A 23,303-nucleotide genomic window follows, 5' to 3' on the forward strand; every position below is an offset into this window, starting at 1 on the left:
CTCGGGGGACCATATGGGATGCCGGGATTCGAACCACCGTCCTTCCGCATGCAAGGCAAATGCCTTACCTCAACGCTATCTCTCCAGCCTTCACTTTAATTTTCTTAATGATATCAGCTTACAAATGACTCTTGCTAAATAATCTTAAACAAGGGGTCTGAGCGATAGCCCAGTGTTAGGGTATTTGCCTTTCACGTGGCTGATCCAGGACGGACCTCTGTTCGATTCCCGGAGTCCCATATGGTCCCCCAAGCCAAGTAACCCTTGAGCATCAACAGCTGTGGTCCAAAACCAAAAAACCACCTAAAAAAAATCTTAAGCTTGGCTCGACAAAAATGCCTGAAAAAAAGAAATATTATCTAGCGATATTTTAGATTTATTCATAGGAGAATGATTAATTAATGTGCTTATTAATCTTGCTGGTCTTTATTATTTCTTACAGAGAAAACAGAAATGAGAGGAATCTGGTTTAAATTGCAATACAAGAAATTTAGATTAAACATTAAGAGTGACCAGAAAGTGAAGTCCCAGATACTGAAGTGATTTGTAAGTAATGTAATTGATTTATTTTTTGAAGTTAGCATAAAGGGACAAAATGTGGAGGTGAATGGAGGGTAAATGATTTTGGGTAAATGGAGGGTAAGTGATTCCCCAACATTGCTCTTAATAGAATGAAAAACCTAAAGGAGGGACTGGAGCTATTGCTCAGTGGATAGGGCATTTACCTTGCTCTCGGCCAACCAGAGTTCAATCCCCTGCATCCCATTTGGCTCCCTGAGTCTGCCAGGGAAACCCTGAACACAGAGCCAGGAGTAATCTCTGAGCACCACCAGATGTGCCCCCCCCCCCCCAAAGCTCAAAGGAGGAATAATTTTTAGGGGTATGCAAATAAAACCATGTGATAAATCATTACAAATACTTGGGTACCTTTTAAAATTTGTGGATAATTTAAATGACTGGCTAACAAGGCAATTATTTTGCAAGTGTCCTTCTTAGTAAATTGGCTGTGGTTTAGGTGACAAGTAGAATGTTCTCTTTCCTTAAATTTATTTATTTATTTATTTTTGTGGTTTTTTGGGGTCACACCCAGCAGTGCTCAGTGGTTACTCCTGGCTCCATGCTCAGAAATTGCTCCTGGCAGGCACGGGGGACATATGGGACCCCGGGATTTGAACCAATGACCTTCTGCATGAAAGGCAAGCGCCTTACCTCCATGCTCTCTCTCCGGCCCCTAAATTTTGTTTTTTATTATTACTTCCCCCACTACCCAATTTTCTTTCTTAGAGTAAAAGAACTATAAAAATTCTTAATGTGGTAAGAATGAGTAGACTACTAAATCTTATTAATAAAAACTACCTACCGAGCAATTTAAAAAAAACTTTGCAGAAAAAATCTTGAAACAAAGGAAAAAGCTTTTAAATGCCATTTTGTTCCTCTGATTGTTTTTTATAGTTAAATACAGCAGTTGGCTGTGCCCAAAATTCAGTTATACTATTGTATTTTTTTTTTTTTTTTTTTTTGGTTTTTGGGCCACACCCATTTGACGCTCAGGGGTTACTCCTGGCTATGCGCTCAGAAATCGCCCCTGGCTTGGGGGGACCATATGGGACGGCGGGGGATCTAACCGCGGTCCTTCCTTGGCTAGCGCTTGCAAGGCAGACACCTTACCTCCAGCGCCACCTACCCGGCCCCTACTATTGTATTTTTAACTCTAGGTATTCTGTCATAGATGTATTCGAACAGAGCTGCTGAAGTTTAAACCAAATTCGCCCTCAGTGCTAGTGAACTGAAAGAACAAATATACCTTCCCTAAGCACCACATTTATAATGACACTCATGAATAGAGTTCACTGTTTTCTTTCATTTCATGAGAATCATATTGGAGTAATTTAGGACAGTTTTCCTAAATTTATTAATGTGGCTCTTGTTATGAGGATGATGTTTAAGTTCTAGGCTTCTGTATTTACAGTGCAAAGAATTCTTTTTTTGGTGGGGGGGGCACACCTGGCGTTGCTCAGGGGTTACTCCTGGCTGTCTGCTCAGAAATAGCTCCTGGCAGGCACGAGGGACCATTGGGACAGCGGGATTCGAACCAACCACCTTTGGTCCTGGATCAGCTGCTTGCAAGGCAAACGCCGCTGTGCTATCTCTCCGCGCCCCAAAGACTTTTTTTTTTGATATGAGACAGAATCTCACCTGTAGTGGCAATATAATAATTATTTTATCTTTTTTAAATGCTCTTTAATTTTCTGAATGCCTTTATAACCATAATTGATTTGGTTTTCACAATTACTGTGAAATAGGCGTCCTAATCTTCTGAATGAGCAAATTCAGATAGAGAAAGATTAACTGCCAAATACATTATAATGTTTTATAATAAATAACAAAATTTCAGTCACTAATGTTTTACTAAGTGCTTACATATGAAGGGAAAGTTTTAAGAGTTTTACTTGTATTGATTTCTAAAAATTAGGGGTTTTTTTTAGGGGCCGGAGAGAGAGCATGGAGGTAAAGCCTTTGCCTCACATACAGAAGGTTGGTGGTTCGAATCCTGGTGTCCCATATGGTTCCCTGAACCTTCCAGGAGCAATTTCTGAGTATAGAGCCAGGAGTAACCCCTGAGCGCTGCCGGGTGTGACCCAAAAACGAAAAACCAAAAAAAAAAAAAAAAAAATTTAAGGTTTTGGGCCCGGAACGGTGGCACAAGTGGTAAAGCCTAGGATGGACCGTGGTTCGATCCTCCGGTGTCCATATGGTCCCCCAAGCCAGGAGTGATTTCTGAGTGCATAGCCAGGACTTACCCCCGAGCGTCACCAGGTGTGGCCCAAAAACCAAAAAAATAGATCAGGGCTTTGAACTCAGATCTAAATGTAATTTTGTTGCTTCCTGTAATTATCTGTTGATCTTGGGAAAGCTTCCTTATTTCTTTGCCTTGATTTTCTCATTTAGAACCCCAAAATCATTTTACCTAGCTTGTAGGGTAACTTATAGATATAGATAGTTTCATCTGTGACCTTCTGCTTGTAACATACAATAAGGGCTTTACAATTAGATCGCTATAGAAAACAATAAGCCTTAGTATTTAGTATAATTTTCTTCTTTTTTTTCTTTTTTTCTTTTTCTTTTTTTCTTTTTTCTTTTTTTTTTTTTTTGTTTTTGGGCCACACCCGTTTGATGCTCAGGGGTTACTCCTGGCTTTGCGCTCAGAAATCGCCCCTAGCTTGGGGGAACCATATGGGACGCCAGGGGATCGAACAGCGGTCCGACACCTTACCTCTAGCGCCACCTTCCCGGCCCCTATATAGTATAATTTTCAGCTTCAATTTCATTTTATTCTTTTTGACTATTAATGATAGCGATATAGGCATTTTATAGATGATTTATAGATAATTAGGTTATACCTAATTTATTAAATGTCCATTTTATAGGATTGAAGAGGTAGTAGCTCAATGAGTTAAGCGCATACATTGTTAAAGGGACCATCGTATGTGGTGGACCTGGTTTTGGTCCCCTGGGCACTACCTCTCAGAGCAGGGTGTGGCCCTATAACAAACCATTTTATATGACTATTATAATGCCCCTTTTCCTCTCATAACCTCACAATCACTACTCAGTTCTTCCACTAGTGGAAGCAGTTAAATAAGCTGTGGAGACTAAGGCATCCATAGTCAGAGGTACAGAGCACATACAATTGGCTTCTGCTCTTTCCAGGCATGTTTTGATTTAGTTGTTGGGAACCTAGAATTGTACTTGTCTTATAGACTTATCCTTTAATTTACATAATTATTTTGGGTGCTGGGTGTGGATCCAGGGTCTGTCTCTGGTTCTTTTTTTTTTTTTTTTTTTTTTTTTGGTTTTTTGGGCCACACCCTGTGCCGCTCAGGGGTTACTCCTGGCTATGCGCTCAGAAGTTGCTCCTGGCTTCTTGAGGGACCATATGGGACACCGGGGGATCGAACCGCGGTCCGTCCTAGGCTAGTGCAGGCAAGGCAGGCACCTTACCTCCAGCGCCACCGCCCGGCCCCTGTCTCTGGTTCTTGTAGAAATTGCTCTATTTTTATTTATTGGGGTGGGGAGGCCACACCTGGCAGCACTCAGGAGTTATCCTGACTCTGCACTCAGAAATTACTCCTAATAGGCTCAGGGAACCATATGGGATCTCAGGGTGGGGTGTGGTAGATTGGGTTGGGGAGATCAAACCCAGACTTGTTGTATGCAAGGCAAATGCCCTACCCATTGGGCTATCACTCCAGCCCCAGAAAACATTATTTAATTTTTTTTTTTTTTTTTTGGTTTTTGGGCCAGGGGTTACTCCTGGCAGGCACAGGGGACCATATGGGACACCGGGATTCGAACCAATCACCTTAGGTCCTGGATCGGCTGCTTGCAAGGCAAACTCCGCTGTGCTATCTCTCCAGCCCCAAGAAAACATTATTTTAAATGAGGTGTGAGGTGTGTTAAGAAGTCTTAACACAAGGGGCCGGAGCCATAGTGCACGGTAGGGCTTCTGCTTTGCACGCTCTGACCCAGGACAGACCTTTGTTTGATCCCTAGCGATCATATGGTCCCCTAAGCCAGGAGCAATTTCTGAGCAAATAGCCACTAATAACCCCTGAACCGCGGTCCGTCCTACGCTAGCGCTTGCAAGGCAGACACCTTACCTCTAGCGCCACCTTCCCGGCCCCTCTTTAATAATTTTTATTTTGACCAAAGTGGATTTCAAATCTTCCACAGTAATATTTTAGGTACATAGTGACATTGAATCAGGGGCATTCCCATCACAAATGTTGGCCTCCCTCCACCCTTGTTTTCAGCATGCATCCCATATCCTCCTCCTCTGCCCCCTGGACTGCTAGTATAAGTGGTCCCTTCTGTGTCTAGTTTGTTGTAGATTGGGTATTGATTCTGTTGTCATTGGCTTTGGATTTGTTGTTTAAGTCTGATCATTTTTTATTTCTACTCAATGTTCATATAACTGTTTGGTCTTGGTACCCTCCATTATTTCCCCCTCAATTTATGAGGCAGAACAAGATGGTTCAAGTTATGTGGTTCTGTTTGAAGGAAAGAAAAAGCGGGGTGGGGGGACAAAAATCAAACAAGCAAAAAACGGGAGGAGTCCTTTAGAGGCTATAAATAACAATTTAAGAGAAGAAAAGGAAAAAGGAAGAAACACATAACAACAATATCAAAAAAAATTAAACCAAAAAAAAGAAAAAATGAAAAGCACCACAGTAATAAAGAAAAAAAACAAACAATAACCATGGTCCTGAAATCAAAACAAAAAAAAAAACAAACAAACAACCACAGCTGACAAGCTGTTTGTACTGCAAGGCAAACAAAACCTACAATACTTTTGACAGTTCTGATAAAACCATAAAAATGAAGAGGGGCTGGGGTTACAGCTCAGTGGTAGAATACTTGCCTTGAGTTTCATCTTAAGCACAGGAAAAAAAATAAACCCACATCCCCCCCCCCCTCTCACACACACACACACACACACACACACACACACACACACACACACAAACACAACTGATAGTGGAGTGGTAGGGCGTTTCTTGCATGTGGCTGACCTGAGACAGACCTGGGTTTGATCCTTGGTATCCCATATGGTCCCCTGAGCCTGCCAGTAGCAATTTCTGAGCACAGACTCCTGAGCACTACTGGGTGTGGCCCCCCAAAAAAACCTAAACATGTGTGTGTATGTGTGTGTGTATGTGTACATAAACATACATAGATGTTTATACATAATATGTATGTATAAATAAAGGATTCTCAAAGATGGTGGAGTTGAAATTAAAATACTCTCACCCCACTGCACCCCTAACCATAAAAAAGTTGCTTTGGTAATATTTTATGTATTTTGAAAATTGAAGAGAATACATAGTTAATTTTAGCCAATTTTCGCTTTTAGCGGATACCCATTCCCCTTCTAAGGCTAAGTTATATGCAGCCTGCACATAGCTCGTGAGAGAGAGGGAAGGCCAAAGGAGCTCTTTCTGCAAATTAACACAGACATCTGCTTAGCTGCTGACTGCTGGCTCTCTTCACAGAGATGCAGACAAGGACAGAGACCATTGAAGCTATCTATACCTTTCCCACTGTTGCAAACCCCGCCACCTAAAGTGATTCCAGGAAATGGTGCCTGATACCTTTTACCCATTGCTATCATTTTCCCCTTTGGAGAAACCGGCATGAAAGACAATCGCATTTTTTAAGTTGTATATATTGATAGAACTAAAAAGTAACCATGCACAGCCAGGGAAAGATATAAAAGACCTAAAGAAGACCTATGCTTATACAACTCAGGCACACCCATTGCTCAGACAGTTTAACAGGATTTTTAAAAGTAAAACAATAGATAGTTAGCTTATTGGATACAGATTTAAGAAAAGCGACGAGAGTTGAGTAATTTGCCTGCCACTGACTAAAACAAGGGCTCCTTTAAATATGGGAAGGCACCTTGTAGGTGTCTGGCTTCACCCCTCATTTTGTGGCTGAAGACAGGTCTGGTATGAAGTCTTTTGGGGCTATCCATTACCTGTAAAGAAAAAGCCAAGTTCACTGGCGTATAAGGACCATGCTATGTAAACACAGTACTAACTCTATTGTGTTTTGATGTGCAATGACCTGATTAATAACAAATTTGTATATACCACATTCATTTTTTAATGGTACTTATATATTAAGTGATTTAAATCTTTTTTGGGGAGGGGGGGTCACACCCAGCAACACTCAGGGGTTACTCTGGCTCTGTGCTCAGAAATTGCTCCTGGCAGGCTGGGGCGGGGGTGGGGGGGGGCATATGGGATGCCGGGATTTGAACCACCGTCCTTCTGCATGCAAGGCAAACACCCTACCTCTTTGCTCTCTCTCTCTCTCTCTGGCCCCTTAAATCTTTTTTGTTGTTGGTTTTTGGGCCATACCTTGTAGTGCTCAGGGCTTACTCCTGACTCTGCACTCAAAAAAATCTCCCCCCACCCCCACCCCACCCCCATCATTAGATCAATTTTTTTTTTGTGTGTGTGGTTTTTGGGTCACACCCGGCAGTGCTCAGGGGTAATTCCTGGCTCCAGGCTCAGAAATTGCTCCAGGCAGGCACAGGGGACCATATGGGACGTCTGGATTCAAACTGATGACCGCCTGCATGAAAGGCAAAGGCCTTACCTCCATGCTATCTCTCCGGCCCCATTAGATCAATTTTTAAGACTTTTGTTAATATATAGATTAGCTAACAAGCAGTGGTGTCAGAAGTCTCAAGGAAAGTTACCCTTTTAAAAGAAGTAAGAGATTCTCAACTCTTTTCTGTCTGTAGATTGTCAACAAGAAAGTATGGTGTTTTGAAGTATGATTAGACTCCCGATGCTGCAGCAGAGGCTAAGACTATTAATGGCCAGATCTCGGTAAGTGGAAGTTTACTTTCAAAAGAAGTTATTAAATCTAAAAATTGTGGGTTATTTTTTTTAAACCAGACCTTTTAATGTTTTCTCGAGTTCAGTCTGCCTTCAAATTTATTGTTCCCTTCTGCTCCCACAGAATTAGTGGCTTGTATGAAATAAAAAACAGTGTTGATTAATTGAAAATAGTCCACAAAATGACTACAATTTTTTTTTTATCTTTCCCAAAAGGAGTTGCCTTTTGTTAACAAATGTGTGCCAGCTACTTTTCTGTGCTCTGGAGGGAGCCAGCCTCTCTATTTGTGTGTTTGCCAAGCTCTGGCCTTGGCAGGGTACCTGCTGATGAGGTCACATGGTTGGTCTTGCTTCAAGTGCTCGCTGTATTAAGGCAGAGTGTTGGGACTTACATAATTCTCCCAGTAGTAATGGATCTTGGGTTGTGGGTCAGGAGGAGGAGTTGGAAATGGGATGAAAAGTCCCTGTGGAGCAGAGTCTCCTATCTGGCAGGACTCACCACAGCTGCCTGTTGTTCCCACTGTTTCGGTTTTTCACTCATTGAAGCCTTGTCTCACTCCCTTTTTTCTTTTCCCATTGCTTTCTGCCTCCTTTTTCTCCCGTTTTGGTCATTCTCTCTTTACATCTTTTTGACCAGACCTGATGATTCATCATTCCAAGCCCTTTCTTGCCAGTAGCCTTTCAACTTCTTGTCCTCTTACCCTTTGACCCAAGGTCAGTTGAATGGTCTTTTATCTCTCTTTTTCTCCCCCCAGTACCCCCCCCCCCCACACACACAGCATCTCTGACCCCCACCATGGGCTATTTAACAGCCTTGCTAATGTCTTTGGGTCTCTTTGCTAGGAACAAGTCCACCGTTCTCAATTCTTTCATTCTTTGGAAGTAGAGAATCTGAGTGCCCACTTTACCTTTTCCTCAGTATTCCAGGATCCTTTTTATCTCCTCAGACTCATTCTCAGAGGGGAACCCCAGTCTGAGCCATTGAGCTTATTCCTCTCCGTACTCCCAGTGTTTCAGTCAATCACTTACCCCTTCTCTTTTCTTTGCTTATTTCTTTTCTTTTTTCTTTTTTTTTGTTTTGTTTTGTTTTGTTTTGTTTTTGGGCCACACCCGGTGGTGCTCAGGGGTTACTCCTGGCTGTCTGCTCAGAAATAGCTCCTGGCAGGCACGGGGGACCATATGGGCCACCGGGATTCGAACCAACCACCTTAGGTCCTGGATCGGCTGCTTGCAAGGCAAATGCCGCTGTGCTATCTCTTCGTTCTTTGCTTATTTCTTTATTTTCTCACTTTTTCTGACCTATGGTGAACAGGCCTGCATAAATCTATATGAAGACTATACAGAACAACAAAAATTTTGAACTGCACCTGTCTACACTGGATATCTACATTTCACATTTTACATTTTACATCTTGTTTTATTTTTGAGCCACACCTGGTGTCACTCGGGTTACTTCTGGGTCTGCACTCAGAAATCACTTCTGGCGGGCTTGGGTTGACCGTATGGAATGCAGGGGATCAAACCCCAGGCAGCCATATGCCAGGCAAACTTTGCCCTACCTGCTGTGCTATCGCTCCAGTCCCAACTTTTTATATTTTGGCACTCATGGAAGCGAGTGGTTCTTTGTAGGTATGTGTCTTCCATCACTGTCCAGCCTTAACCTCTCTACCAGCAGTTAGACCTTGTTACCTTTATTTAAATAAAAAAAAAAGTTTTTTGGTGGGGCTACTGGTCCCACACCTGACTGCTCAGGATCAGCTGAGTGCAAAGCAAGTATCCTATCCTCTGTATTATCTCTTCTGCCCAGTACTTGTACTATTGATTCAGCCCGGAGTTTTGTTTTGTTTTGTTTTTGTAAGGGCTTCCCACCCAGCAGTCCTTGGAGGCTATTCCTCCAAGTAACAGCTTGGGGGGTTTCTCCTAGTAGTGTTTGGCTGGAGGGGGGGGTTGCTTATCTTGCTTTCTAGACTCTCAACAAGCTGAAAACTAGGCTAATCCCCATTGCTTCCTCTTGAAGATGCTTTGTTTTTCTGTTTGATTTGGGAAGAGCTTTCTTCATCTTCTACACTGGGAACTTTGTAGCCACTGTGACCAGCCTCAGTGTTTGTTCTAAGAACTTTGATTGTCTTTGGGTGCTAGAGAGATGATAGATACATCAGGTAAAACACTTGCCTTGCACAGAAATGACTTGGCACAGCATAAGATCGTGTCCTCGTGCTCTCCCAGCCCAGCCAACAGTGATCCCTGGGCACAGAGCCCAAGGAGTTGGCACTAAGTACAGCTGGGTGTGGCTCCAAAACCAAAATCAGATAAAAGGACTATTTTATTGTCCTAATTTTGTTTTGTTTTGTTTTGTTTTTGGGTTACACCCACCAGCGCTCAGGGGTTACTCCTGGCTCTGTGCTCAGAAATCGCTCCTGGCAGGCTCAGGGGACCACATGGGACTCCGGGATTCGAACCACTTTCTTTTTGCATGCAAGGCAAATGCCTTACCTCCATGCTATCTCTCCAGCCCCCAAGTCTTTCACTTTTAATTATGTTCTTTGAGGGTCTCTGTCTTTACAGTGTTCTCACTGCTCGCCCAGGCTCACAGTTCCTGTCCATGGTGCTGGTTTGTCTTTCTGGGGTCGCACCCATTCAGTTGTGGCGCGCACACACACACACACACACACACACACACACACACACACACACACACACACCTGACTGCAGTATGGTTTGTCTTTCTGGGGTCGCACCCATTCAGTTGTGGCGCGCGCGCACACACACACACACACACACACACACACACACACACACACACACACACACACACACACACACACACACACACACACACACACACACACACACACACCTGACTGCAGTATGGCAGGAAGTTGCTTGTGGCTTCAGGGATTGGAGACGGCAAAACTGCAGGTCACAAACAGCAGAGGTGCCAGGATTGATTTGATTGCACGTGGAAACACCAGAAATTGAACTCTCAGCATTAGGCTTTAAAAGGACCCATTCCAGACCAAGAGGCTGAGCTATTCTAGCAGTTATTAAATTAATCCTTTGCTTTCTTTCTGTTTCTATTCTGGTTTGGAATCAATAGCATATTTAATTTTTCAGTGGTCTCCAACTCTCCTTAGTAGAAATGAGTGCCCAGGGAGTGGACACCCCACTTCTATATGTCTATGCAACAACAGAAGACCAGTAGACTGTGAGTGTAGCAAGCAGATATAATTGATTTTTGTATTCCTTTTGAGAGATAGAATGTCAAAACAGTCTTTTGAAGGGCCAAAGCAATAGTACAGCAGGTAGGGCATTTGCCTGGCATGCAGCCAACCAAGGTTCGATCTGCAGAATTTCATATGGTCCCGAGTCTGCCAGGAGTGATTTCTGAGTGTAGAGCCCCCCCCCCAATTTTTTTTTGGGGGGGGCCACACCCGGCAGTGCTCAGGGGTCACTCCTAGCTGTCTGCTCAGAAATAGCTCCTGGCAGGCACGGGGGACCATATGGGACACGGGGATTCAAACCAACCACCTTTGGTCCTAGATCAGCTGCTTGCAAGGCAAACGCTGCTGTGCTATCTCTCCGGGCCCGCCAAAAAAAAAAAATTTTTTTTTGTTGAAGTATCTTTTGAGGCTAAAACTAGTCATTTACTCCTAAGGTCAATAAGAAAGATCCATATGTGTTTTAAGGTTTCCTTTCTATTTCATTTTTAGTGAGGTACATGATTTACAACATCGTTACTGATAATTTCTTGTGTGCATTTTTGCAACACCCCACTTACCACTAGTGTGCCTTTTACCCTCCACCAATGCCCCAAAGACTTCTCCCATTCCTCACCACCACCCCCTCAACAGTTTTAAGCTCAGTTCTTCAGATGAACTTTCAAGTCCCCTGAACACAGCTGGGAGCAACTATCAAACACAGAGCCCCTGAACACTTGTAGGTGTGATCCTAAAAAAAGGCAAATGACAGTAAACTCTTGATAGCTGGAGTATGGACAAAGGTTGTTTTTGAAACTACATACTGAGTGGACCAGAGAGCTGGAAAGGCAATACAAGACACTGTCTTTGTATGCAACCTACCTGGGATCAGTCCCGGACACCCATCACCACCACATAATGTCACCCTGAGCAGTCCAGATGTGGGTCCCAAAACAAACAAAAAAGAAACCAAATTAAAAGACACTATACTGGGGGCTGGAGAGGTGGCGCTAGAGGTAAGGTGTCTGCCTTGCAAGCGCTAGCCAAGGAAGGACCGCGGTTCCATCCCCCGGTGTCCCATATGGTCCCCTAAGCCAGGGGCAATTTCTGAGCGTTTAGCCAGGAGTAACCCCTGAGCATCAAACGGGTGTGGCCCGAAAAAAAAACAAAAAAAACCAACAACAATATATTGACTTACATTACTTAATGGATCAGATGGAATAAGATTTACACAGGTTTGTCCACAATTGGCCAAGAAAAGTGGAAAAATAAGGAAGTAAACAAAGGAAGAAAAAAAGGCTAATGATAGGCTAAAACAGAAGGATGAGAAGAAAAAATGAATTTCAGAGTCCAGAGGAGGAAGAGTTTGGTTCTCTGAGCTGTACCCCTGTTTCTCAAGGAACCCCAGAATCCAAATTACAATAAAAGAAAAGGAAAGAGGGAAGGAAGAGAGAAGGGAGAAGAGAGATTTGTCCTCTGACAGGAGAGGAAAAGAAGGGATGCCCAAGCACTGTAGCAAAGTTGAGTCATTCAAAGATGGAAATAAATACTTGAGACTTCTAGGCTGCAACACAAGCACAGGTGAGACTAGAAAGCATCCTGAACAAGAACGGGAACTGGAATTCCACCCAAGGGGTAGCTGGCCCATCCGTGTTCCAGAGCAGCTCCATGTCGATTACCACAGTAGGCAGAGTCATTTTCTCTCTCCACCCATTTCCCCATGATCTTCCTAGAAGGAAGAAAGAAACGTTGTCTCTTTATTTTCCAGGGCACTGAATACACTAACTGACATAGCAAATGCTCTGTCAATGTCTAATTTAAAAAATAAAAAAGCGGGCCGGGAAGGTGGCGCTAGAGGTAAGGTGCCTTGCAAGCGCTAGCATAGGACAGACCGCGGTTCGATCCCCCCCGGCGTCCCATATGGTTCCCCCCCAGCCAGGGGCGATTTCTGAGCGCATAGCCAGGAGTAACCCCTGAGCGTCAAACGGGTGCGGCCAAAAAAACAAAAAAATATATAAAAAATAAAAAGGCAACTAAATTATAGAATGAGAAAGAGCAAAAGAGGGACTGGAAGGATAGTGGGTAGGGCACTTGCCTTGTACTTCGCCAACCCCGGTTTGATCTCAGGATTCATATGGTCTACCAGGTTTGGGATTTTTGGGGCTCTGCACTCCAGAGTCACCCCTGGCAGTGCTCAGGGAACTCTCTCGGGTGCTGCCACGTGCAAAAGATGTACTCTACCTGCTGTTCTGCTACTACGCCCCATTAAGAGAGAAAAAAAAAGATCAGAAGAAGGAACAGAAAGTAGAATAAAACATAGAATTATTTAAAGCAAACGGTTAATTGGTAGGAACTTGGTATTTGCTAACCCAGTGGTAGGTAGGGGTCACTCAGTGGTGCCAGGATTAGGCCTCACACATGCAAGCAAGGACAAGTACTCTGCCACTTAGCCACAACTCCAGCTTTGATTGTGAAGTTAATTAACTTTACTATTTTGTCATTTCTTTTGGATTATACACCTAGTGTACTTTTCCCTCAACTAAGGACTTAGACCTGCCAGGCATTCATCATCTTTTTTTTCCTTTTTTAAGTATATTTCAGCTCACAAGAGATTTGGTGCCTGGTTGGTACTGTGTTAGGCAAGGACAGTGCAAAAGTAAGGTCTCTCCCTGCTGGGATGGAAGCTCAGAAGGAAGTAAACTGCTTTGTGGGAGACCTACAAGCATCACTTGCTCTTTAGGTTGGAGTTGGGTGACTTTCTGGGACCTTTCCTCATAGAGTTGAATCTTGGGAAAAGGCAACAGTAGGAGACTAAGAGGACACTTTGCTGGGGGGAGCATTTGAGTGGGCCTGGGACGGGACAGGCCTGAAGCAGAGAATGGAGAGGTGCAGTGAGAGACCTGATTGTGAAGGACCATGATAGACTGACAAGTTTTACTTTTTCCCTGAAGATTGTGAAGAGCCTGAAGAATTTTTAAGTAGGTTTTAGTCAGATTTTGTATTTTTATTAAGTAGCTTCTTGTGTTATCTTCACTACCCCTTTCTAGTATCTCTTGTTCCTCCCATTCCTTTCTCTTGTTTGTTAGAAAACATCTGAATTTTGACTGCATATATCTGAGGCACTTGTGAATACTTTTTGTCATAGATAATCTCTTACCTCTAACCTTCTCTGAGAAACAAGTATTAAACAGTGTTCTATCACTTAGCTAGTATTCTGTAAATTAATTTGTTTTTCTCTGTCCTGTTTGCCATTGGAACTCTTATCTTGTGAAGTATGTAAAGGATAATACAATGAATAGTAAGAACCAGACTGTAGGGCCAGAGAGAAGAGATAGCTCAACAGGCTGGAACACATACTTTGCATGTAGGAGGCCTGGGTTTGACCTCTAGCACTGTATGGTCCCTATACACCACTGGATACAGCCAAAAAAATAAAGCCAAATAAAACCAAAATGAAAAAAGAAATGGAGCCAGAATACCTGCCAAGCCAGAAGTTTAGCATTCCTTTGGAAATTATCGAAGAGGTACATGAAATTCTTGATAAACCAAAACCCATAAATTCCATGAATGGCTTGATTTAAATAGTGTTGCACATTAAACCTTAAACTGATTTGATTTAGATAATCTTTAAAAAAAAAAGGCAGAAATTTGCAAATTAAACTTGAAATTTGAGATTTCTGTGTGGTCTACCTCACAAAGTTAATTCTTTTTACTGAGCAAAATTCACTAGTTATGGGAAATCTTGCTACAATCATAAACTTTCTCAGACTCAATTATCTTCTTGTAATACAAAGGCTTATCTTAGCTGATTTCTAAAGACAATTCTGTTTTGTGATTTACTGTATCCTACATCTAATAAATTTTTCCAAATTATCTTTTATGTAGCATTCACATGGTCTTCTGAAGAAGCCATGGGTAGCTGTTGTAGCTGTCCAGATAAAGACACTGTCCCAGATAACCATCGGAACAAGTTTAAGGTCAGTAAAACCGGTTGAGTTCTCAATCAATGCCTGCTTGGATTTTCTTTTACTTTACTAATAAACATTAGCTTTTATTTCCCCATTTGACTCGTCTGCCTTCTCTAGTTTTAGTAAATAAGACACACACCCCTTTTCTTACAATATGGAATCCTCTTTTCCTTTTCCTCTGGTCTTCTGTATCCAATTAGCCACACCATTCTGGCAATATTTTCTTTTAAATGCCATTTTATAGGTTCTTCTATCCCATCATGACCATCCATCATTGCTTCATTTCTGGATAATTTCTGACCTGGATTCTACCTCTAGTCAACCCTGTGAGCCAGCCTGCAGTCAACATCAATTTAATCTTCCTCGTCAAATTAATCTTCCTCTTTCATCATCCCCCAAATTCTGTGGTCTTCTTCTGTGAGGCTAAATGCTTTATTTACTCCTTACTCATCTAGTTAGTCCTTTCAGAGTTCAGCTCAGTTAACGAACCTACCTTGTTGCTTTATGACTTTGAGATTTTGAGAAGTCACACTTGCCATGAAATTTATGTTCAGTTTGTATAGAGTGGAGAAAATAGTATTACCTGCAATCTAGAGGATTAGACAGCAAAAACACAAAAAATAAATCCATAGCCCATTCCCAGGGGTTCAGTTCTCTGTGTTATCTATTTTTCATAGTCTCTGGCAATATCAGAAACTCAGCAGTAAAAGGCTTCTTTTTGTTATACTCTGTGCCAGTCTTATCTTGGTCTCTGCGGAGACATAGTGAACGTTCTTTGTCTCTGCTCTAGCACTGCATATGTTGGACCTACCCTGTGATTCTTGTTCCAACTCACTTTCTTAATGTTATTTCCTTCCAAAATTCCTGAGGCCCAACTAAAGTCTCCACATGTGAACGAAGTCTTCTCACAGCAATCTGGGTTCCTACCTTCTGTAACTGTTACACATATTCGTCAATCATACACAGATCATCGGTATTGGCTTATTTGTATATATGATCTCACTGTTAGGAATGAAAGGTCCTTGCAAATGAGAAGTAGATAGTAAATGGTTACAGAGTCCCTGCTCTGTGCCCACATGAGTTGTTGAATAAGCCAACGAAGAAATGAATAACTGAAGTAATCAGTAATGGTACGTTTTCTGGATAAATTAGTGCATCGAGTATATGACAGTCATATGAGAGCATACAGTAACAGTAATTAAGCATTCTCTTTTTAGGTCATTAATGTGGATGATGATGGGAATGAGTTAGGTTCTGGAATAATGGAACTCACAGACACAGAATTGATTTTATATACTCGAAAACGTGACTCAGTAAAATGGCACTACCTCTGCCTACGACGTTATGGCTATGATTCAAATCTCTTTTCTTTTGAAAGTGGTCGAAGGTGTCAAACTGGACAAGGTGAGTAGTCTCTTCCTCCCCTGCCCCAAACAGAATCACATTTGGAATATTTTTTTGTATATAAAGTTTAAAGTAGTAGTTTACTTTTTATCTCTCTATAGAAAAATTTCTTTTTTTTTTTTTTTTTTTTTTTTTTTGGTTTTTGGGTCACACCAGGCAGTGCTCAGGGGTTATTCCTGGCTCCAGGCTCAGAAATTGCTCCTGGCAGGCACGGGGGACCATATGGGACGCCGGGATTCGAACCGATGACCTCCTGCATGAAAGGCAAACGCTTTACCTCCATGCTATCTCTCCGGCCCCTCGATAGAAAAATTTCAAAGTGGATTGGTTTGATTAACCAGTTTTCCAGTTTCCTTAATGCAGTTTCTATGTCCAGAATTTTCACTCAGTCTAAGTCTTCAATTCTGGATTTTACATTTCTAGATTTTTTTTTAATAAATGATTAGTCCCAAACATTGATAACTTATTAAGGAAAGAACCTAAACTTTGGAGTCAAATAGAGCACAGCGTGTGATTGTGTTTTTTTTTGCCACCAACGGTTAAATGGCCTTGGGAGAGTTACATGACCTGTCAAACATTAGATTCTTCTCCGTTAGGAATGATAATCCCCACCTTACATAATTAACTTAATAGTTAAACAAGATAACAAAACAAGATAACAGTGGTAAACAGCATAATAAAGGCCTGGGCATAAGGTGACGCAGCACCCTGGAATGCTGAGTTTTGGGCTCCCTCTACTGTTCAAGAGCAGACTAGCCTGTGTACATCAATTGTGTTTTAGGCTGCCTTATTTGGGACAGTAAAAGAAAAAGTATTCTGTGACCTTTCTTGATGTGTTTTGAAACAGGAAATGCCATTCAATTTTCAGACATCTGTTTAAATGACTTTTCTTGCTGGTTGCACACAGCGGCATACTGGAACAGTTTTCATCTTTACCAGGTCTTCCTTTCTTTTCTTTTCTTTTCTTTTTTTTTTTTTTTTTTTTTGGTTTTTGGGCCATACCCGTAAACCAGGGCTTACTCCTGGCTATGAGCTCAGAAATCGCTCCTGGCTTGGGGGGGACCATATGGGACGCCGGGGGATCGAACCACGGTCCGTCCTATGCTAGCGCTTGCAAGGCGGACACCTTACCTCTAGCGCCACCTTCCTGGCCCCATCTTTTCTTTTTAAGTTGTAGAAATCACTTTTCCTTTTTGGTTTGTATTTGTAGGAATCTTTGCCTTTAAGTGTGCCCGTGCAGAAGAATTATTTAACATGTTGCAAGAGATTATGCAAAATAATAGTATAAATGTGGTGGAAGAGCCAGTTGTAGAAAGAAATAATCACCAGACAGAATTGGAAGTTCCTAGAACACCGCGGACACCTACAAGTAAGCACCTGTTTCCTGCTATGCTTTGAATGCCTAAATGTTTATAAGATATAAGCCACAGAAGTTCAACCTATGACATTAAAAAATACCATTGGGGGCCCGGAGAGATAGCACAGCGGTGTTTTCCTTGCAAGCAGCCGATCCAGGACCAAGGGTGGTTGGTTCGAATCCCGGTGTCCCATATGGTCCCCCGTGCCTGCCAGGATTTATTTCTGAGCAGACAGCCAGGAGTAACCCCTGAGCACCGCCGGGTGTGGCCCAAAACCCCCCCCCCCAAAAAAAATACCATTAGTATTTGCCTTGCATGCGGCCAACCTGGGTTCAATCCTTGGCATCCCATCTGGTCCCCCAAGCCTGCAGGAGTAATTTTTGAGTGCAGTGCAGAGCCAGGAGTAAGGCCTGAGCACCATTGAGTGTGGCAAATAAATAAATAAACCCATTGTTTAACGCTGATGTTATTTTCTTTTTATTGTTAGCTACAATTATAAACAAATATGATTTATATTTTATATATGAGAACTTGGGGAGGGGTTCACACCCAGCCATGGCTCTGTACTCCGGAATTACTTCTGCCAGTGCTTGGGGAACCATATGGGACGCCGGGGATTGAACCCAAGTTGGCCTACTTACTATACTCCCTGTCTGGGCTGTACATATGAAAATATATTAAGTGTATAATCTAACACGTGAGTGGAAGGACATGTTTGTGTTCGTATTTTTGCTATGTCTTGCCAGAAACACCTGCCTTAATGTTCTCAGTGCAGAATGAATTCTCATTCATTTTTCTCCTTTCTGTTCTCTTCTCTATCCTGCCTTTCTTCTTGAACAAACCAACAAAATCTCAGCTCCAGGGTTTGCTGCTCAGAACTTACCTAATGGATATCCCCGCTACCCCTCATTTGGAGACGCTTCCTCCCATCCGTCAAGCAGGCATCCTTCCGTGGGAAGTGCTCGTCTGCCCTCCGTTGGCGAGGAATCCACACATCCTTTGCTTGTGGCTGAGGAACAAGTAAGCTAGCATTGTCTTCTAGCAGGAGAGTGGATTGCATGGAACAAAAGTGTTATGATGCTAGTTCTTATCCATTTCTTTTTATTTTTTGGTTTTTGGGTCACACCTGGCAGCGCTCAGGGGTTCCTCCTGGCTCTATGCTCAGAAATCACTCCTGGCAGGCATGAGGGACCATATGGGATGCCGAGATTCAAACCACCGTCTTTCTGCATGCAAGGCAAATGGCTTACCTCCATGCTATGTCTCCGGCCCCTCTTGTCCATTTCTATCAGTTTTACTCTGATTGAATATGACTTTTATGGGAAGCAGCAAATAAATGGCATATCTTAGATAGATGTCTAAAAATTTAAATGTGTACAGATATTCTTTATATATAGGAAAGGGGTTCTTAAACTATAATTGCCCCAGTTTTGCATTTTATTTTGTAATTGTTGAAGTTTTATGGATCGCTAGATTTTATAAATTTATTAATTGTGGACCTTCCTGCGTGCCAGCTGCAAGGCCTTCGTGTGCCACAGGTTTGCCATTGCAGCCATAGACCATTCCTGATGATACTGAGTCTGACTCTGCTGGCCTAAGAGTTCAGTGATTGGGTTTAGGGGACTCTTGGGTACTAGGAATTGACATCAGGCACCTCCCTGGGCCCAGCCAGGAGAGCTCTGAGTACAGAGTCAGGAGTAACCCTGAGTGCCTCCAGGTATGGTCCCAAAGCAAACCAGAAGACCAAGCAACCTTTATTAAATCTAGTAAGATTTCTTTCTTTAAGACCAGTTATTTGCAAATAATGATTGATTACTCTATCTCTTCCTTTCTAAAACTCTTTCTTGTGCTGGGGGTCCAGCAAAAAATGCCTAGGACATAGAGGAGAGATATGGGGTGCCAGGGATGGAACCTTGTGTAATGCAGAGCATTTACTATATGAATCAAACTGCACCCCTGGCCCTTGTCAGTCTAGGGTGACAGCACCAGTGGTAGAGCATGTGCTTAGCATGCCACTTCCAACACCACCGGATGTGGCCCCTATAAAATAAAGTGCGAAGAAAAAGTTAATGAAATTGACTGCTATATTTAGACATCTTTTGGGGGAGGGGGGGAGAGGAGGTTTGGGTCACACCCAGTGGTGCTCAGGGGTTACTCCTGGCTCTGCGTTCAGAAATTGTTCCTGGCACGGGGGGTAGGAGGCGGACGACCATATATATATAGGATGCCGGGATTTGAACCACCATCAGTCCTGGATTGCCTGTGTGCAAGGCAAACGCCCTACTACTGTGCTATCGCTCCAGCCCCATTTAGACATCTTTTTTTTTTGTTTTATTTTGTTTTCTGGGTTTTGTTTGGTTGGTTTGGGGTTTTTGTTTTTGATTTGTTACCGGTTTTTGTTGTTGTTTGGTTTGTTCTTTGGTGCCACACCTGGCTGTGCTTAAGGCTACTCCTGACTCTGCTCTTAGTTCAGGAGACCATCTGGAGTGCCGGGGTTCAAGGCTGGGTCTGCTGCATGCCATGCAAGCATCTTACTATCTCTCCAGGACCTTATTTTGTTTTTGTTTTGTTTGTTTTTGGTTTTGGGGCCATACCTGGTGACACTCAAGAGTTACTCCACGCCATGCACTCAGAAATCATCGCTCCTGGCTTGGGGGACTATATGGCACGCGGGGGGATCCAACCGTGGTTCGTCCTAGGTTAGCCGCGTTCAAGGCAAAGGCCCTGCCACTGCTCCACCGCTCTGGCCCCTATTTTGTTTTTATTTGTTGTTGTTTTCAGTAAGTTCCGACTCCCTTTCCTCATTTGTTTCTTGGATGTTTTAGGTGCATACTTACGTCAACACCACGGGTGTGCAGGAAGAGCGGAAAACACGGGCCAGCGCACATGTGCCGGTGGAGGCGAGGGTTTCCAGTGCTGAAAACAGCACACCGAAAGAAGAGCCAAGTGGGATTGAGGACAGGGACCCGCAGGTTCTTCTTGAACCCGAAGGAGTCAAATTCGTCTTGGGCCCCACCCCTGTTCAAAAGCAGTTAATGGAGAAAGAGAAACTGGAGCAGCTTGGACGAGATCCAGTCGTCGGAGGCGGTGCAAATAGCTCAGACTGGGACACTGGCTACGACAGTGACGAGCGGAGAGAGGCACCCTCTGCGACCAAGCTGGTGTACGAGAACATCAACGGGCTGTCCATCCCTAGTGCCTCGGGGGTCAGGAGAGGGCGCCTGGCATCCACCAGCGCCTCCGACACGCAGAACATCAACAACTCTGCGCAGAGGAGAACTGCGTTACTAAACTATGAAAACTTGCCGTCTTTGCCTCCGGTGTGGGAAGCCCGGAAGCTCAGTCGGGACGAAGAGGACCCTGTAGGACCAAAGACCCCCTCTCTCAATGGCTACCACAATAATCTCGACCCGATGCATAACTATGTAAATACAGAGAATGTCACCGTGCCAGCAAGTGCTCACAAAATCGAATACTCGAGGCGGCGGGACTGCACGCCGACGGTCTTTAACTTTGACCTCAGACGCCCGAGTTTAGAACACAGGCAGCTCAATTACATCCAGGTGGACTTGGAGGGTGGCAGTGACTCGGACAACCCGCAGACCCCCAAAACGCCCACCACGCCCCTCCCGCAGACCCCGACCAGGCGCACCGAGCTGTACGCGGTGATCGACATCGAGAGGACTGCCGCCATGTCTAACTTGCAGAAAGCCTTGCCCCGGGACGACGGCACCTCGAGGAAAACCCGGCACAATAGTACTGATCTGCCCATGTGAGCCTGGGAAGCGTTGCGTTGTGTGCACCTTCGTGACTTTTTTAATTTCAAATGAAGATACAAGTGCTTCATTTTTTCCCTTTCTAAACACGAATTCCTTTTCTAGACTGATGCCGAAGTTTTCCTCCTTTTGAATATCTCATGTGCTTCTCTAAGGGAATGAATGTAGAGCAGGTACTCGTTAAAGAACACTAATTTCATTGCGTACTAGTCCTTATTGTACAGCAGCACCCCATTTTCACAGTGCCTATTTAAAACGAGAGATGAAGCGAGTGACAGGCGGGTTGGTTTTTATCGGTACTCTGGACTTACGCCTCTCATTCATGTCTAAGGCGTGGCATTTAGAAAATTTGATGAAAACCTTGATAACGTGCATTGCTGAGAGATAACTCTAGGCTTTGAAAGTCATTTTTGTTGATTAACTATTCAGGACACGTGGCCTCCGACACGTAACACGAGGAATTCTTTGATTTCTTTCGTTACTGGCTTTTGGACTTGAGCCAAAACCTATGTCAAGGAAACACAAGAAACACACCTCCTTGTAGTCCAGGCAGTCCCGTCCGTTGCCTTTAGCGGTACTAAAAAGTTCCCTGTCTGTGAGAATGGTTGGTGGTTGGTGGGTTGAAGGGCAGGAAGGAGACCAGTTTTCTGTTTACTCCCTCACAGCGTAGCTAAAGAGCATACCCAGATGTCTTCATTAGAACTGGCAGAATTCAAGGCTCAAGAATCAGTCTCAGGTCACTTTACCCGGAACACTTTCGAAACTCTAAGCCAGGATCTCTCTAAAGGATTTTTCTTTCCCTTTAGGTGATGATTCAGTAACCTTGTTCTTCAAAGGATTTTGTGCCATTAGGTTTCCACCGACCTTCAGTTTCCTTTGGTGTTTGGGACGTCTTATTGGTTGGCTGTTTTTTTCCCTTTTTCACTTTAAGATGTTTGTATTTGTATATACTTTTGAAATTGGATTATGTGTTCATTGTTTATTAGTTTGCATTGTTGTCAGATTGTGGTTTTGAAGGTTCATTTGGAACTTAACTGTTAGTCTGTAACAGGGTTGCCCTTGTCCAGTATTTATTTATATGCTGTTTACTTTTCACATTGATAAAAAAAAAAAAACATTCTCTCCATTTTCAAGTTTGCTCGCGTCCAGATATGATCTCAAAAAAATAAAAAAAAAGAAGCGGCAGAAGCTACTTTCTTAGACCAGTTTCCGAAGGAGGTACTGTTTCTTGGTGGGCGCTCTCCCCCAGCACTTTAGCACTGAGTCCCTCAGTCACGCGCTGCAGCTATCCTCTGCCTGCCCACTGCCGTTCACCTTGGCACTGCTCTCCTTTTACTCTAAACGGATCTTTGATTACCCTTGTTTTCAATATTCAGATTGCTGCCCAGATAGCAGGTACCGTGGTAATGAGATTGTGTCATAATTTAAGAGCTGAAGTGAATGGAAATTTCATAAGTGAATGAGTCTATGTGTCTTAACTCTTGGAAAAATCAAGAATGTTTGTATTTCCCAAACATTAGAGAAGACGAGAAGGTAGAGTAGAAAGAATGTTAGGTAACCTGATGAAATAGTTTATTGTTTTCTTGAAGTATAAGGATGTTCAAAATTATGATCTGTATCTAGCAGGTGTCATTAAGGTTATTTTAGCATGAAGACGTTTGTCATAGAGAATCCAACCTGTTCAATAAACAGCCTAATTCTAGGACAGTCAATGGCGTAGCAGAACAATAGAGTGGGACCATTATGTAAAGAAAATAAATTATTAAAAGTGTCTATCATTTTCAGTGCCATTGGTTTATATGCATAGCATAATTTTATTTCTTTCCTTTTTTTGTGAACTTGGTGCTTACTAAAGTGTTCACTGTTGTCTAAAAAGAGCAAAGGCATAGGTGTACTGTTTCCATTTTTAACATTGTTCCATGTATGCTTTCTTCGGAATAGATTGCTAATTGTGCCAAATTCATGTGAAGTCTTGTCGTGTGGAATAAGAATTAGGATGGAGCCAGTACACATGATTTTCTTCCAAACAGTCGAGACAGAATTCACCTCCAAATGAAAGGGCTGACCTGTGTATATTCATTTCGGAGATTGGATACTTTCTATTCTTTCTTTGCCTCAATCGTTTTCCATTTTCCACTCCAATTTCTGGCTTGTTTTGTATTCCTTTAGGTGACTCCAATATACTCAA

The 23,303-nt window shown here is 43.0% G+C and overlaps 1 protein-coding gene across 1 annotated transcript in view; it reads left to right on the plus strand.

Moving 5' to 3' along the window:
- Positions 1-21,115, plus strand: part of FRS2 (fibroblast growth factor receptor substrate 2) — a 53,484-nt gene extending 32,369 nt beyond the window's left edge. Inside the window, exons 3-9 of the mRNA XM_049782758.1 lie at positions 443-546; positions 7,316-7,403; positions 14,495-14,586; positions 15,795-15,981; positions 17,192-17,350; positions 18,196-18,359; positions 20,165-21,115. Of these exons, the coding sequence (XP_049638715.1) occupies positions 14,521-14,586; positions 15,795-15,981; positions 17,192-17,350; positions 18,196-18,359; positions 20,165-21,115 (1,527 nt within the window). The 5' untranslated portion in view covers positions 443-546; positions 7,316-7,403; positions 14,495-14,520. The remainder of the gene's footprint in view (positions 1-442; positions 547-7,315; positions 7,404-14,494; positions 14,587-15,794; positions 15,982-17,191; positions 17,351-18,195; positions 18,360-20,164) is intronic.
- The last annotated feature ends 2,188 nt before the right edge of the window (positions 21,116-23,303 follow it).

Source organism: Suncus etruscus, chromosome 11, assembly GCF_024139225.1.
Source record: "Suncus etruscus isolate mSunEtr1 chromosome 11, mSunEtr1.pri.cur, whole genome shotgun sequence".
In the NCBI taxonomy this organism is placed as follows: domain Eukaryota; kingdom Metazoa; phylum Chordata; class Mammalia; order Eulipotyphla; family Soricidae; genus Suncus; species Suncus etruscus.